This window comes from Polyodon spathula, chromosome 1 (assembly GCF_017654505.1).
Source record: "Polyodon spathula isolate WHYD16114869_AA chromosome 1, ASM1765450v1, whole genome shotgun sequence".
NCBI lineage: Eukaryota > Metazoa > Chordata > Actinopteri > Acipenseriformes > Polyodontidae > Polyodon > Polyodon spathula.
In genome coordinates this window covers 65,990,535-66,006,478 of record NC_054534.1, presented here as the reverse complement: position 1 = coordinate 66,006,478, position 15,944 = coordinate 65,990,535, and the positions used below count along the sequence as shown (strand labels likewise).

General features: G+C 38.9%; 1 protein-coding gene across 1 annotated transcript in view; it reads left to right on the top strand.

Annotated features, from left to right (window-relative positions):
• frem3 (Fras1 related extracellular matrix 3) overlaps nucleotides 1-13,463 on the top strand; it is a 61,484-nt gene extending 48,021 nt beyond the window's left edge. Inside the window, exons 9-24 of the mRNA XM_041260025.1 lie at nucleotides 180-377; nucleotides 534-698; nucleotides 1,398-1,580; nucleotides 1,836-1,966; nucleotides 2,384-2,542; nucleotides 2,746-3,049; nucleotides 3,539-3,670; nucleotides 3,917-4,248; nucleotides 5,406-5,598; nucleotides 6,010-6,114; nucleotides 6,365-6,492; nucleotides 9,012-9,146; nucleotides 9,421-9,547; nucleotides 11,834-12,021; nucleotides 12,559-12,705; nucleotides 12,815-13,463. Of these exons, the coding sequence (XP_041115959.1) occupies nucleotides 180-377; nucleotides 534-698; nucleotides 1,398-1,580; nucleotides 1,836-1,966; nucleotides 2,384-2,542; nucleotides 2,746-3,049; nucleotides 3,539-3,670; nucleotides 3,917-4,248; nucleotides 5,406-5,598; nucleotides 6,010-6,114; nucleotides 6,365-6,492; nucleotides 9,012-9,146; nucleotides 9,421-9,547; nucleotides 11,834-12,021; nucleotides 12,559-12,705; nucleotides 12,815-13,441 (3,254 nt within the window). The 3' untranslated portion in view covers nucleotides 13,442-13,463. The remainder of the gene's footprint in view (nucleotides 1-179; nucleotides 378-533; nucleotides 699-1,397; nucleotides 1,581-1,835; nucleotides 1,967-2,383; nucleotides 2,543-2,745; nucleotides 3,050-3,538; nucleotides 3,671-3,916; nucleotides 4,249-5,405; nucleotides 5,599-6,009; nucleotides 6,115-6,364; nucleotides 6,493-9,011; nucleotides 9,147-9,420; nucleotides 9,548-11,833; nucleotides 12,022-12,558; nucleotides 12,706-12,814) is intronic.
• Nucleotides 13,464-15,944: the final 2,481 nt, after the last annotated feature.

Here is a 15,944-nt window from a genome sequence, read left to right as displayed (position 1 = left end):
ACTCTTATGCTGCTTTTGTAATAAGCAGAAGACATTCCAATTTTGGATTGAATTCAAAGAAATTCAGAATCGTTGCATATTCCAATGAGCAGCCTTATGCTAACAAATTCATATATCATTATAAAATAAATGTTTATATACAGTAGTTTTAAAATGTATTTATTTCTGTATTTTCTTAGTGCCCAAGGTTCAGTTTAAGGAACCCCTGTACACTGTGAATGAGAATGATGGCCAGGTCAACGCGATTGTCTATCGCAGTGGAGATATCGGTTATAAATCGACAGTAAGATGCTACACCCGCCAGGGCTCTGCAGAGGTCATGATGGACTATGATGAGAGGCCCAACACTGACGACTCCATTGTCCTCTTCCTGCCAGGTACCTCTACCACATATTCTTTACATCCTGATGCACTGTTTAAACATTCTCTGTCAGGGTCTTACAATTTGAAAACTGTGATATAAAAGCTTTTGCCCATATGTACAGCCTGTTAAAAAAACTAACCTCTTGCTGGGTTTTTGGGTTTTTTTTCAGGAGAGACAGAAAAGCCTTGCATGGTAACCCTGGTAGATGACTCTATTTATGAGGAAGAAGAGGAATTCCGTCTAGTGCTCGGAACTCCAAAGAGCGACTCTCCATTTGGAGCATCTCTCGGGGAGCAGAAGGAGACCGTGATCAGTATAAAAGATGAAGGAGACAGTAAGTGAAACTTTCCCTCGAGGCATCATTTTTTACTATGATGGGGATGAGAGTTTGAGCGATCTGTTGGTTCTTGTGAGCCAATCCGACAAAATAAAAAACATTAGACTGACAGGCTAGTGTTGACAAATTTGCCAAGATGAAAGTAAGATGCTACCCACTTTATTTTAGTTTATTCGTGATTATCTGTGGAAACATGTTATACGTTGCTACTTATTTCTGCTTTCGACATTCATAGGAATGTGATACTTATTTTAGCAGTTTACGTTAATTGCTTTATATTTTATACAGTGTCATTCTTTGTGACAGTTGAAATGTATCAGTCTTAACTCAAGGTTGTGTGTAACAAATTTGGTGAGGTGTATTCGGATGGACGTGCTAAAATAAAGTTAGATTGCCTTCTTACCCTTGGCTCTTTTTGCAAAACCCATGCAATACATTACTTTTTTTCATTTCTCTTTCATTGTTTTTAATTGTTTTCAATTATCTGAAATAAGAGCAGTCTAGTGTCCCAGCAGCTGCTCTAAAACGATTTAAAAAAATGATGTACCGCAACTTAGTCAAATGACAGGTTTGACTTTTTTATAAACCAGTACCATTGTAGTGTTATTTAGAGGTACGCGTTAAAAAGTTGTACTCCGCACACAGTGCTTGGCGCATGTCATAAATTTTGTTTTGTTTTTTGTTTTTATTTTGTAGAGTCAGTAATCAAGTTTTCTGAAGTCAAGTACAGCATCAAGGAGCCTCAGGTGGCTGGAGAAATAGCTGTTGTGCAGATCCCTGTGCTGCGTCTGGGAGACACATCCAAGGTGTCCATAGTCAGGGTTCACACCAAAGATGGGTCTGCTACCTCTGGGGAGGACTACAACCCCATGTCTGAAGGTGAGGACCACAGGGGGCACATCAACATGGGGGTTTGTCAGTAACTCCTGTCACCTCATACATATGTTTGACATTTTACCGTAATAGAATCACTCCTTGAAACTCGATGTAATAAAACAGAGACTGTGGAATGCAATTGAATATAGTCTAATTTGTTTTATGAAAATGTGTTAACTTGTACAGTATATGTCAGGTTATGTATGTCTTCTGTTTTTATGCACATGTGTGTATATATTCCATTGTTATTCCTCTCAGACATTGAGTTTAAAGAAGGAGAGACAGAGCACTTCGTGGAAGTGGAGGTGCTGTATGACGGAGAGAGGGAGATGAGGGAAGCCTTTACAGTTCACATGAAACCTGATGAGAATATGGTTGCCGAAATCCAGGTAAGAGACACCTCACAATCTACTGGCTTGTGTCCACAACACATTTTACTGAGCTATACAAATAAATCATGTATACATGCATATATGTATGCAAAAAAGTTTTAAAAGACAATTGTGGAATGTAAAATGAATGCAAATGTATGTAATTTAAAGCAATAGTTTTTTTTTTTTTTTTTAATCTGCACATGGATAAAGCCTACATTGCTATGACATTCCATGCATCTTTCAGTATAATCGCTTTTTACACATTTAAAATAAAAAAAAATACCAGACAGCTACAAAATGTTCATGCATTTGTATTTCTACATGTTTTGGTTTTACCTAGACTGGTATACAGACCTATTTTAAGTTATAATTGTGCTGTTATTATAAAAACAAATATGCAAATACATGTTTGGCACTGTTCCCCTTTTACAGACGAGCAAAGCTATAGTGTACATTGAAGAGATGGACAGTGTGGCAGATGTCACTTTCCCATCAGTACCACAGGTTGTATCACTGCTGATGTATGACGACACAGCCAAAGCAAAGGAGAACCCCAACCCTCCCACTGGCTATCCTGTTGTGTGTGTGACGGTGAGTCCACTGTGTTCTGAATACTGGTACAGATTAATACACATTATTGATCTGGAAAACAAACAGAAGCTTTAAAGGAATTAAAATAAATTAAAATTAGGTAAATAAATAAACAAATAACACATTTATTGTTTTCTTTGTCATGTTATTATGCCACGACATTTTACTGCTCCCTCTTTGACCGCTCATATCCTCCTCTGCAGGCCTGCAACCCTAAATACTCTGAGTTTGACAAGACCGGCTCTATCTGCTCTGCGGAGAACATCAACGACACTCTGACTCAGTACCGCTGGCTAATAAGCGCCCCTAGCAGCTCGGACGGGGTGACCAGCCCCATGCGCGAGGTGGACACCAACACCTTCTTCACCAACACCAAGTCCATCTCCTTGGATGCCATCTACTTCCAGGCAGGCTCCAGGGTGCAATGCGGGGCTCGTGCCTTCAATGCCAACGGAGACGCCGGCCTAGAGATGCTCAGCCCCATCTTCATCATCAGCAGGGAGGAGGGTGAGTACTGAAACAGGCTGGAAAAACAAAACAAAAACATCACGAATATACTCTTAGAAAAGTTTCCCATAGTAAAAGCATAGCAAAGTGTAATAAAGCACAGTGGAAGCATGGTAAAGCATAGGTAAGCATTGTAAAGAGTAACAAGGTATGGTAAAGCATATTAAACATGGCAAACTAGAGTAAACGCATAGTATAACCATGGGACATGCATGGTAAAGCTGTAAAAATACCGTGCAAACACACCACAGAAAACTTTTATAAGGGCAAACACAACTAATTTCTTATAAATGTAAAAAAAAAAATAATGTTTTCATTAAAATGTACCTGTATCTACTATGTCCTATATAGCGTTAACACTAAATGTCCAAACACTGCACGCCATCAATACACATTTTTAATAAACAAAAGTCAAATGAAAAAACATTGACCTCTGACCAGTTTTTGCCCCAAGCAGTATGTGACTAAAAGCCTCTCTGTTCTGTTCAGGTCTCTGTCAGCCTCGTATCCCAGGGACAGTTGGTGCTGAGCCGTTCTCAGCTAAAATTCGTTACACTGGCCCAGAGGACCCAGACCACCCCAACCTCATCAGGCTGACAGTGACTATGCCCCACATGGATGGTCAGTGCCAATGAATCGTGCAGTTCTCTGTGTTGTAGAGCCAAGTAGACAAACAGTTTAGTTGCTTATTTCAACACCAAATTAGTTTTCTTAGTTTCTTATATACCCAAGATTGAGCTTTTAAAGTTATGGATGTCCATGTAGATGAATTGCTTTGAGCGTGTAAAGCTATGGATGTCCACACAGATAAATTGTTTTTATCAGCTGGGACAGGCAGTTAACAAATGACCCATTATAATGTTCCAGGAATGTTACCTGTGATCTCAACGAGGCCCATGTCCAATTTCGAGCTGACCCTAAGCCCGGATGGAACCCGGGTGGGCAATCACAAGTGCTCCAACCTTCTGGATTACAATGAGATCCAGACCCAGCACGGCTTCATCACGGAAAGCACCAAGAACCCGGAGGTGATCGGCGAGACCTCCCCGTACCAGTACAGCAGCGCCCTGCGCTCCTCCAACACCTTGCGCTTCTACCGCAACCTGAACCTGGAGGCTTGCCTTTGGGAGTTCAACAGCTACTACGACATGTCCGAGCTGCTGACAGACTGCAGGGGCAGCATTGGCACAGATGGACAGGTACCTTCATTGTTTACTGGAGGAGAAATGGCAACTGCAATGCTTGTACAGTACTTATAAAATTTATTGTTCCCATTATTTCTTTCTCTTTTACATACCTTTTTTTTCTCTCAGTCCTTATCCAATGCCTATGTTTTAGGTAAAGCTTTTCACGTAAAAAGTAAAGAATGTTTTCTTTAGGAAAACAAGAGTAAATGAATTCAATCAGCATTTGATTTAGCACAGTTTTGGTACAATTGCAGTATGTGAGTATTAGTTTGTCATCCATTAAAGAATAAGTAGTTCTTTGTTTTAAAAAAAAAAAAAAAAAAAAAAACAATCAATAAAAGTGGTGATATTAGCCAGAAAGAAGTACACCTGACAACGGACTGTTTTTTTAGTTTAGCAGAAAAGGGACAATATGTAAAAAAAAAAAAAAAAAAAAACTGGTTTCTTTTGTTGAAGTTCTTTTTGTGCGATGGGAAAGGAGCTTCACTCCAGCTCTAAGTGTTGACATGTTGAGCACTCCTGTTGCTGTCGCAGAAGTTAATGGATTCAGGTAACAGCTTTGTGACATATCAAAACACACCCTAGAGCCTGAACAACGGGAAACTCTCACCAGAGAGTAGGGCAGAGCACTTAATGGGAATGTGATACAGTTTCTCAAATAAACATCTTAAACCTCTGCTTAATGAGTCTGCGTTTTAACAGAAGTCCTGCATACCAGCACACCAAGTTATTGAAATGTAGCACACAACAGCTGTGTTTCGATTGAAAACAAAAAAAGGTTGTGTAAACAATATTGGACATAGTCCTGTATCTTCCTTGTTGAAATAAACAATTATATTCAAGTAAATACATCCCTTACTCCCTTCAGGCCATGGAGCCACAAGTGTGACACCCACTGGCTTCTAATCATGGGTTATCTGTGCATTCTGAAAGAAAAAAAGAAAAACAGGCCTAAAGGGGTTATAGTGCCCCCTGGTGGAAGTGGTGGGACTGACGAAGCAGCTGCTAGGGTCTCACCTTTCTAAAATCCTCAAACTGTTCTAATTTAACGTTACATTTCAGGGATTTTAACTCATGGCACTGGCTTAAGGAAGGTGGGGATGTCTTAAACTGGTAAAACTGAATGCTTTTTTCACTCCCAATTTTGCAAAATGTGTGTTTTGCGACAGGTGCTGAATCTGGTGCAGTCCTACGTCACCCTGCGAGTACCGCTCTACGTCTCCTATGTGTTCCACTCACCAGTGGCAGTTGGGGGGTGGCAGCATTTCGACCTGCAGTCGGAGCTCAGACTCACATTTGTGTACGACACCGCCATCTTGTGGAATGATGGTATCGGCAGCCCCGCAGAGTCAGAATTACAGGGTAAGCTTTACATAGTCTTGCCAGGTAACAGCTTTGTAGATGAGGATTTAAAATGTGAAATAGCTGTTTCAGACACATTTACTTAAAGTTTAAGCAAGTACAGTAGAACCTGTGTACATTTTTTTTCTTTTTGTCCGTACAAGTAAATGACAGACGCAGCAACTTAAATAAGCAGCAACAATCGTCCAGACACTTTGGTGACCAGTTTTGTCAGGCTTCAATGCAGAGGCAGGCTTTATTAGTCAAGAAAGGGTTTTGTATCCTTGCAGCAAACATCAATATTTTTTTTTTTTTAACCAAATGCATCATTATAGCATTAGCGTTGCTAAATGGAACCTAATGGAAAGTGGAAAGCCCTTGCTGGAAATAATAACTTTGGTATATATACTTAAAGGTATTTTCACTACACAGGTGCCCTGTATCCCACCAGTATGAGAATCAATGAGGAGGGTCGCCTGGTGGTGAACTTCAAGACCGAAGTGCGATTTAGAGGACAGTTTGTTATGGCTCACCCAGGTAAGGAACACTGGCCTTGACTGCAGAACATGAACTGAATCCAGTGAACCTGAAACAGCTGCTAGCAGAGCTCCATTGTAACCATGACAAAGCCATATATTTTAGGTTCACCCTCAAAATCAGCAGCTGGTGACAGGCTGTTTATCTCTAGCAATGGCAAGCGGAGACTGCGCTCAGCCATGCAAACTCTGTGAGGGAGTTTTTTTTTTTTAGTCTGGAGTCAAAAGGTTAAATCTTTCCTCTGTTCCAGGTACCTCTCTTTCTTCGATGGTGATGTCAGCTTATCACCCTGGTCTCACTTTCACGCTGTCCCTTGTCCGCACGGAGCCCACCTACAACCAGCCTGTTCAGCAGTGGAGCTTCATCTCGGATTTTGCTGTGAGTTCTTAACCTGTTTTTTTTTTTTTTTTTTTTGCAGTTTTTATTTTTCTTAAATGTATTATTGCAGCTCAGGTACAGCTGCAATAATACATTGGATTTTTATCAAGCGAGTACAATTATACCCAGCAAGCCTAAAAAAACTAAAAGCAAGCAGGATATAAACAATAAAACGAAACAGGGGAGCAGTTTCTTCTAGTAACATAGACTATACAAGCTCCAGGCCCAGCAGTACTAACCAGGAAGCTGAAATACTGTAAATTATACACGATAGTGTCGGGGCAGAATGGGTGTTTAGATACAGCTACAGTGGGTCAGACGTCTTGTGAGAATGCTTGACGATAGAATCCCAGAGTGTTCTATTCTGAAATGAAGCATAGAAAAATGCTCTTGAGGTGGCCAAAGGAAGCGATATAAAGACTGCCTCAAGGTTTACTTGAAGAAGTGTGGCATTGGTGTAGAGACATGGGAGCAAGTAGCCCTAGACAAACCAACATGGCAAATGGTGACTTTTAAGGGAACAGTTGAGCATGAATCTCAACACATCCAGTATGCTGCTGACGCAGCTCAAGTTTCGTCAAAACCAGCCAGTTTGCCCAAGTGACATTCAGTGCCCAGACTGCGGAAAGTACTTCCAAGCAAAGGTAGGACTTATTAGTTATCAGAGGGTTCATTGTTAAAACTCAAATGTGAGATGAGGAAATCAGAAGACTGTCATCATTGACAATGATGGACTACCACCATCATCAGATACCCAATGAAGATAATTAACGTGTGTAATGGTTTAATTCCGTTAGCACTCTTAGTTACAAATTTCTACCAAACAAGCTCAAGATTGCAAGGAAACAGTTGCACAATAAAGCACGCAGCACTGTTCTATCTTATAACTTTTATCAGCACATTAATCTCAGTATAAATGTTAAGTGAAAGCAAGACATTCATTGTCTATAATGTGTCTTTTCGGTAAGAACTAATTATATTCTTAAGTCAGTAAATATAATAATATGAATATGTAAGCAGGATCATTGAGTGAATATGAGTCAGTGAATAAATGAATTCTAATTAACGGGATATTAGGAAATCCTTCTTAATTATTTAGCAGCTGTTGATTTATATATGTTTTAATTAGAATCACAGCACAAAAATCACCATCTGTTCTTTAAGGAAAACAAGTTTCAGCACCCCTTATTAAAGTTCATAGATTGCCCTGCAATTCTACTGTTAGCTGTAATTCACTTTGATAGAAGATTGAAACTAAACTGTAACGCACACCCTTTTTACATTACGCTATCAACTGTTCTGCAAATATACATTTATTAAATTCCACAAGTATACTTTCTATTGTTTAGTTTAATTAGGAATACTTCGTTTGTTTCGCAGAGTTTCATGCATGACGTCTTGTAGAGCGTTGTCCCCTTTCAGTCTTTGTTTGTAAATTGACCATTCCTGGTAGGTCAGTTCAGTCCATTAATTGAGTCTTTAAATCATTTGTCCTCTTCTTTAATGACGGTCCCAGGCAGTGAAGTTATTTGTATTTTAATGCCCTTTTAAACAATCTTTGAGTCGTCTTCAAGTTTATTAATTATTGGGTGTTTTCTAGATGTTGTTCAGAGCTTGCTGTTTAAAATGTTAGATGCTGCCTTCTATTGACATATTAGTTATGTGGGTATTTGCTTGATGGTCTTAGCAGTGCTGCAGTCCAGTTATTAAAAGCAAGCTCCTTTGTCTCTGAGTTATTCGTTCATGTGTGGAGCTGTGATTAAAGATGTTATATGCAAGCTCTCTTTTTCTGCATTTGCTTGCTAGATGTTGATAGCAAACTCCCTTTTCTCTGACTGGCTGTACAAACTGTGCAGCCTCTTGGTTGCCCTTGAAGTTTTCCAAACTTACTATATCTCTCATTGCTCATAATAATTGTATTGAATTATCCTCAACACCTGGAAATTCTAGGGAGTCAAACCCGGTCAGGCCTGTGGGCCTCACTTATCAGTGTAGCTATGGTTACCGAGTTAGACTACTCCCTGTTTCATCTTTTATTACAATTTAGCAGAAACTGTACAATTATAAATATGTTTAAAACACAAAGAACAAAAGAATACACTCCTTATCTTTCTTGTCATATAGACTGTGCCACCTGCCTCCAGACCTATATGCTAAATCCTATTAACCTGTTATGTTAATTTGATGTATTTTTTATTTGTATTGAAGCACCTTTACTATAGACACACACATGGCATATTTGAATACCGTAGAAAAAAACCTATATATGAGAAAAAAAGAAAACTTTCAGATACCTTTTGGTTGTATATTCAGTATCCTATATGCATTCTGTACAAGAAACAGATACTGTATATTAAGTGCACAGCAGGATAATGGGTATTCCTGCACATTCATTAAAACGAGTCATGCTATTCAATAGCCACTATAAAGATAATTTAATAAATATATAGATGACATTAATGTATTCTGCTGTTAACATCAATAATAACTGTGCTTTTGCCAAATGATTTTATCTTTAGATTCGTGATTATTCTGGAACTTACACAGTGAAGCTCATCCCGTGCAGCGCAGCTCCTAACCAGGAGTTCAGTATCCCTCCTGTCTGCAACCCACGTGAGCCCATCACCTTTGACGTGGATATCAGATTCCAGCAGGCGAGTACGACAAACGGGTCATGATCCTGTTAGCACACAGCTGTGTGCAGCTATAAAACGCATAAATACAGTACCTGCACATACTTAATTTCAGTTATTGGTTAGGTAATTGAACCTGGGCTCTATACATAATACAGATACATTAATCTAGTAAAACAATTTAATATACTGTATTGCTCGATACAGCATTTTAAATCACATTAACTGCAGGTTTGAGTTTTTAATGCAGCGTTTGTGCGTATTTGCAATATAATCTGTCCTTTCTGCTCCGCAGGTCAGTGATCCAATAGCAGCTGAGTTCAGCCTCAACACCCAGATGTTCCTGCTGTCGAAGAGGGAGCTGTGGCTGTCTGACGGCTCCATGGGGTTCGGAGAGGGAGCTGACGTTGCGTTCTCTGAAGGTAGGGTGAAGAATTGTTGTAGTTTGAAAGGTTTCGCTTAAAAAAAAGGTTAATCTTGCCCCTGTATGTAGCCCCTAGGCACATGTTGTACGTATGCTGAACTTCTAGTAACACATATAACAGGTTGATCCACAGTCGATCAATGCACTGTTGCTGTCATCTTTATTACATTTTTAGCCTTCTTAAAGAAGTAGTTAGTAGTAGAAGTTCCTAATTCTTTTTTCATTGCATTGAAGAGTCACTCACAAGAACATCTCACCTGAAAGACTTACTCAGGTCACACAATGAGTCAGTTAGAAGCCCTTTTCTTTAACCACTGGACCACACAGCCTGTTTTTTGGGAGATGTGAGTCAAGTGACCGAGCTTGCCTATTAGGAAAGTTCCGGATCGGCTATATGCATCCGGGCAGCATTTTCTGACGTCGTTGTATTTTGAATTTTTTCATCACATACTATTATACGGGGTTCATTTATTGATGCTACGTTTACGTGGAAACCCCCCCTCCCCACAATAACAAAGCATTTTAAAAAGTACATTTATAAAGTACTTTTTATTTTTATTTTAATGATTTATGTTTTTAAGAGCTTAAGCAACAACAGAAGATAGTTGTTACACAACTCCTGTAAAACCTTAATGATTAACAGAAAAGCTTTGAATATCCCAATAAATCAACTAATTAACACAGTTAAAAAAGTATTATTTTGCTTAAATTATAATTCATGACAATACAAACGTTATATCAAAAATAACATTAACGTTTTGAATATATGTCTTTCAAATATTCACACAAACATGTAAACATAACATCTATCTGTAGATAATATTATCTATTTATTTATTTGGCAGGTGCCTTTATCCAAGGTGACTTACAGGTATTATAGGGCAGTACAGGGTTACAAACAATATTTAAATGTAGTATAGTTTACAGTAAGTGCAATAATATTAATACAATATGAAATAGGATGCAACAAGTTAGGATTACAAGAAGTTATAGCTACAAGTGCAATAATACATTAGCTAAAGAACCTGTAATGTGGTACTGAGGTGAGGCAAGTCTAGTGCATAGTAAAAAGGGAAGATCAAGAGATCTACAAGTGGAGTTTAAACAGATGGGTCTTGAGGAGACGGAGCAGTGCTGAAGTTCTCGGTAGCTGTTTCCACCCACAGAGGGGCTAGGGAAGAGGAGCAGAAGCAGGCATGGGAGGATGGAGAGTGGAGGAAGGCATGACTAGTTGGCCAGTACAGGAGGAGCGGAGAGGGTGAGGGGGTGTAGGGAGACATGAGGGATTGGAAGTAGGAGGGGACTGTGTGGTGAAGAGAGCGGTAGGCAAGAACAAGGGTCTTGAATGGGAGCAGGGGTAGGTAGCAAGTGCAGGGTGCAAAGCAGAGGGGTAGTATGTGATTGGATCTTATATAAGGAATGTTTCAATTATGTTTTTTCCTAAGTGGCAAGGCATTAACAAATATGGCTATTAGCAAGACCATAGCTGTATTACTTCTTCCTTGTTACATAGACAAATATTTACAAGACGAAAAGTGGTACAGACAAGACCATTTTTTCATAAAGCTATGAATGCATCTGCAATGTGCTTGTTTCATGATGGCCCTCTGCTAACACTCTATGAAGCAGCGGAGTGACCACAATATAATGAAACTGACAGTGCGGTATCAAACTAGATGTGCTTACAATACCATTGATTGGTTCCTCTGTCAATCTTACCATATATTAGCCAACGAGAGCCAGCGAGGATTTGTTTGTTTGTTTGTTGCTCGGTTTACTGTTTTACAAAGCAGAATATCTAGAACCCGTGAAAATTGATTTATTTTTTATATTTCGTCGATTTATTTGAGGGTGAATTTTGTGATATTTAGTTTTATCCGTTAAGAATGTTGTTTTGTCGCCCAACATCTATGAACCTGGCTTTTTTAACACAGCAAGAAGGCGGAATCTAAATCATGTGCAATTAAAAAAATTAACCGTGGTTTCATTGTGGTAATACAACTATTTCAACTGGATCACGCTAGTTTAAATGATTTGACAGACACTGCTTAATTGAGTAGTTACATTATTTAACTACAGTACAGAAAACCTTCTCACAATGTGTTTTATGGAACTCACTGAATATTCCATTGTGTGGGTAATAGTAAATCATGTCTGGGTTTGCTTGCTTAGGATGGACAAGATTATAAAAGTGTTTATTGAAGAAACAAACATTTTAAAAGGAATGTTAAAAAGATATAACTTATTACTATATTTATATTAAACTCTAATCTGTGTTACTAAGGTTCTACTATTTATGGCCGTGTCATGGTGGATCCTGTTCAGAATCTGGGCGAGTCGTTCATCTGCAACATCGAGAAGGTGTTCCTGTGCACAGGAACTGATGGTTACGTCCCCAAATACGACCCAACAAACAAGGAATATGGCTGCCTTGCCGACGCACCGTCCCTCTTGTACCAATTTAAGATTTTGGTACGTACACTTACACCTTTACCTTCTTATCTTTGCTCCAGTCTATTCTAAATTATGTATTTTCACCCACATACAGGTACTAAAGAATGTATCTATTTAACTGGTTGAAAAGCCATGCCACGGAGTTGCCCACACATGATAGAGGTTTCAAAAGTGCATGGCTTCACCAGAGTTCTGCTATCGTGTTTGTAGCTCAACCCTGCCTTCTGGTGGAAAAAAGTGGTAGTACAGTTTCTCTGCCTCCCTGATCATGACAATTTTAGGGGTTTGGGATAAGCAAAGCTGTAGTAACAACTGAATAGCCACGAAGTTATATTCTTACAATTATCATATACAATGATCATAAGCAATACAAAAGTAAAATAAATAAAATGTTGTTACAGTAATATAGGCACAGCCCTTTTACTGTATATGAGGGCCTAAATAAATAAGTTCACAGGAGGATGAGAAGCTGTGCCTTACATATTGCCTGATACTCAGCTACCTACCTACATTTCTTTCTTCTTCATTGTGATTTTGCTTTTTTTTTTTTACTAGGACAAAGCTCAGCCCGAGACACAGGCCAGGCTATTTGGAAATGTCCTATTTGATGCCAAGTTAGCCATTGACAGCCCAGACGCCCTTCCTCTTGTAAGACAGCCCGGTTCTGATGGATTCAGTGTATCCTCGGCTCCACTATTCCAGGTAAGGGATTTCAGGACAAGCTTGGACTTCTTGCAAGGTATACATAAGGTTGAAAGTGTTGCACATCGTGCTGCACTTTCCAAAGCATCCTTTTATTTATGTTTTACAGGTCGCTGCTGGCCGCGAATGGTACATCCACATGATCTACACCGTCCGATCGAGGGAGAATGCCAACAAAGGCATCGGCAAGAGGAGTCTAGAGTATCACCACGGTGTGTCAGCTGCAGGCATCGGGTCCAGCGCTGTGGCACCTTATGGAGGACGCAGCCGGAGAGCAGCTTCGGACCCCGAGGTCGCCCAGGACATCGGCGTGGAGAACAATAGGGGCACCAACATCCAACACATTGCCCTGGACCGCGCCAACAAACTCCTAGTCAGCCAGCGAGACTTCCGCCCCAGTGAGGAGCTCTATCAACGCCCCCTTCTGGAAAGCTCTGGGCACGAGTCCTCCGAGGTGGACATTGTGCCTATGGTGGGGGGACTAGCTGGACTGTTGCTCCTGATCTGCGCTATCATCATTATCATTCTCCTGCTGCGACGCAGGGGGCATCGCTCATCGGACGAAAAGAAATCACCCTCTTCCTCCTCAGGTTACCACGGTACGAGCAGCAGAGAGACCATGAGAACATGGCACAGCAGTGACAGCTCTGACTATATATATATATATATATATATATATATATATATATATATATATATATATATAAAAAAATCATATGTGCACTCCAATGCTTAGTAATTAATGAGGTGCTGGCCAAAGCAAGACAATAGTATCGTATCAAAAAAAAAATATATATATATATATATATATATATATATATATATATATATATATATATATATATATATATATATAGATATATATATATACCGAGCATCAAAAGAAACTTAGCACTATTGTAACACATTTTTAAGGTTATATAAATGATGGACATTGACAACATGTTTTTGGTTTCTTTTTAATCAGTCAATCATTCATCCCTGACCATGACACGCTTGAGTGACTATGACAGAAGCATATTCACTTAATCACCTAATTAGTGAGACAATTGATTGGACACTGGATATGGAGTGGTTTCAGCTGTTGAATTGCAAGCTTGAATAAAAGCAAGAAAAACAAAACAATATGCCACTTCTGTTTAGACAGCAGCACCTTCGTGCAATCGGCATGTTGGAGGCTGGACTAGGGCAGTGTAATGTGGCTCACTGTCTTGGGTGTTCACAGCCAGCAATTTCAAACCTGGTGAGATGGAATAACCAGACACACTCTGTCACTGACAGGCCACGAACTGGGAGACCAAGAGTCACAGCACCTGACAGATCATTTTGCAGCATCTTCCTGATGTCAATTGTTAATCAGCACAATAAAAAGTCACTACACCTACTCTACAACAGTTTGTCATTCTTCGATCACATCTAGTGAATTATATCCAAATATAAGCCATATGTTTCTTTTGATGCTCATATATATATATATATATATATATACACACACACACACAGCTCTGGAAAAAATTAAGAGACCACTGCAAAATTATCAGTTTCTCTAGTTTTACTATTTATAGGTATGTGTTTGGGTAAAATGAACATTTTAGTTTTATTCTATAAACTACTGACAACATTTCTCCCAAATTCCAAATAAAAATATTGTCATTTAGAGCATTTATTTGCAGAAAATGACAACTGGTCAAAATAACAAAAAAGATGCAGAGTTGTCAGACCTCAAATAATGCAAAGAAAATAAGTTCATATTCATTTTTAATCAACACAATACTAATGTTTTAACTTAGGAAGAGTTCAGAGATCAATATTTGGTGGAATAACCCTGATTTTCAAGCACAGCTTTCATGTGTCTTGGCATGCTCTCCACCAGTCTTTCACATTGATGTTGGGTGACTTTATGCCACTCCTGGCGCAAAAATTCAAGCAGCTTGGCTTTGTTTGATGGCTTGTGACCATCCATCTTCCTATTGATCACATTCCAGAGGTTTTCAATGGGGTTCAGGTCTGGAGATTGGGCTGGCCATGACAGGGTCTTGATCTGGTGGTCCTCCATCCACACCTTGATTGACCTGGCTGTGTGGTATGGAGCATTGTCCTGCTGGAAAAAACAATCCTCAGAGTTGGGGAACATTGTCAGAGCAGAAGGAAGCAAGTTTTCTTCCAGGACAACCTTGTACTTTTATTTGGAATTTGGGAGAAATGTTGTCAGTAGTTTATAGAATAAAACTAAAATGTTCATTTTACCCAAACACATACCTATAAATAGTAAAACCAGAGAAACTGATAATTTTGCAGTGGTCTCTTAATTTTTTTTAATTTTTTCCAGAACTGTATGTGTGTATATATATATATATATATATAATTTTTTTTTTTATTGTTGTGCAGGACTTTTCAGGCATACAAAAATGCCTCAGTGCCTTATTTTTATCAGTAGCACCTGTTGTCATTAAACGAACAAACAAGCATTTTAGAACACAAAACAGTAATTTTTTTTTTTTTTTGCTCGAGCTACGACTCAAGATATTGTATATTATTGTTATTTGCTCTCTCTCTCTCTATATATATATACACATTTAAAAAGGGAGGGTTTGTTAAAAATGTGTGCATTGGGTTTCTGCCAATTCTTTGAATGAATGCATTTTACATAGCCAGAAAACAATAGCACTGAGCTTGCTGAATGTAAATACGTTTTCTGCCTCTCCCTGCACTAAATGCTTGATGCTAGAATGAATCTTCAGTAGTTAACAAAAAGCCGAGTTGCACTCCTTTGAGTTTCAGTTACAGGCTTTATCAACTTACTGTTTCCCATTGTGATGTTGCTTTTGCCTTAACACATACACGACTTAGCAAAAAAAAAAAAAAAAAAAAAAAAAAAAACTACAAAATGATAAACAATATGGCTTATGATCCAAGGCACAAGTTGCAACCAAAAAAAAAAAAAAAACATTTAACTTAATAGCCTCTAGCAGCTTCAATGAGCAACCTTGGTTATATCTACACTGTAGACTGTTTCTGTAATGTTTTGTAACCCCTTTGCAGGAATCCTCTACAGCAAAGCAGGGTTTCATAAAGGCTGCAACAAAGTTTACATTAAGCTGAAAATAACATCTGTTAAACACATTTTAGTAGGCCATTACTGTGCAGGTGTTGTTGGAAATGTGTTTCAGTTTTCAAAGATCTCCTTTTAGATGACATCTGTTGCAGATAATGTATAATAGGCAACGACTTGGCTGTGA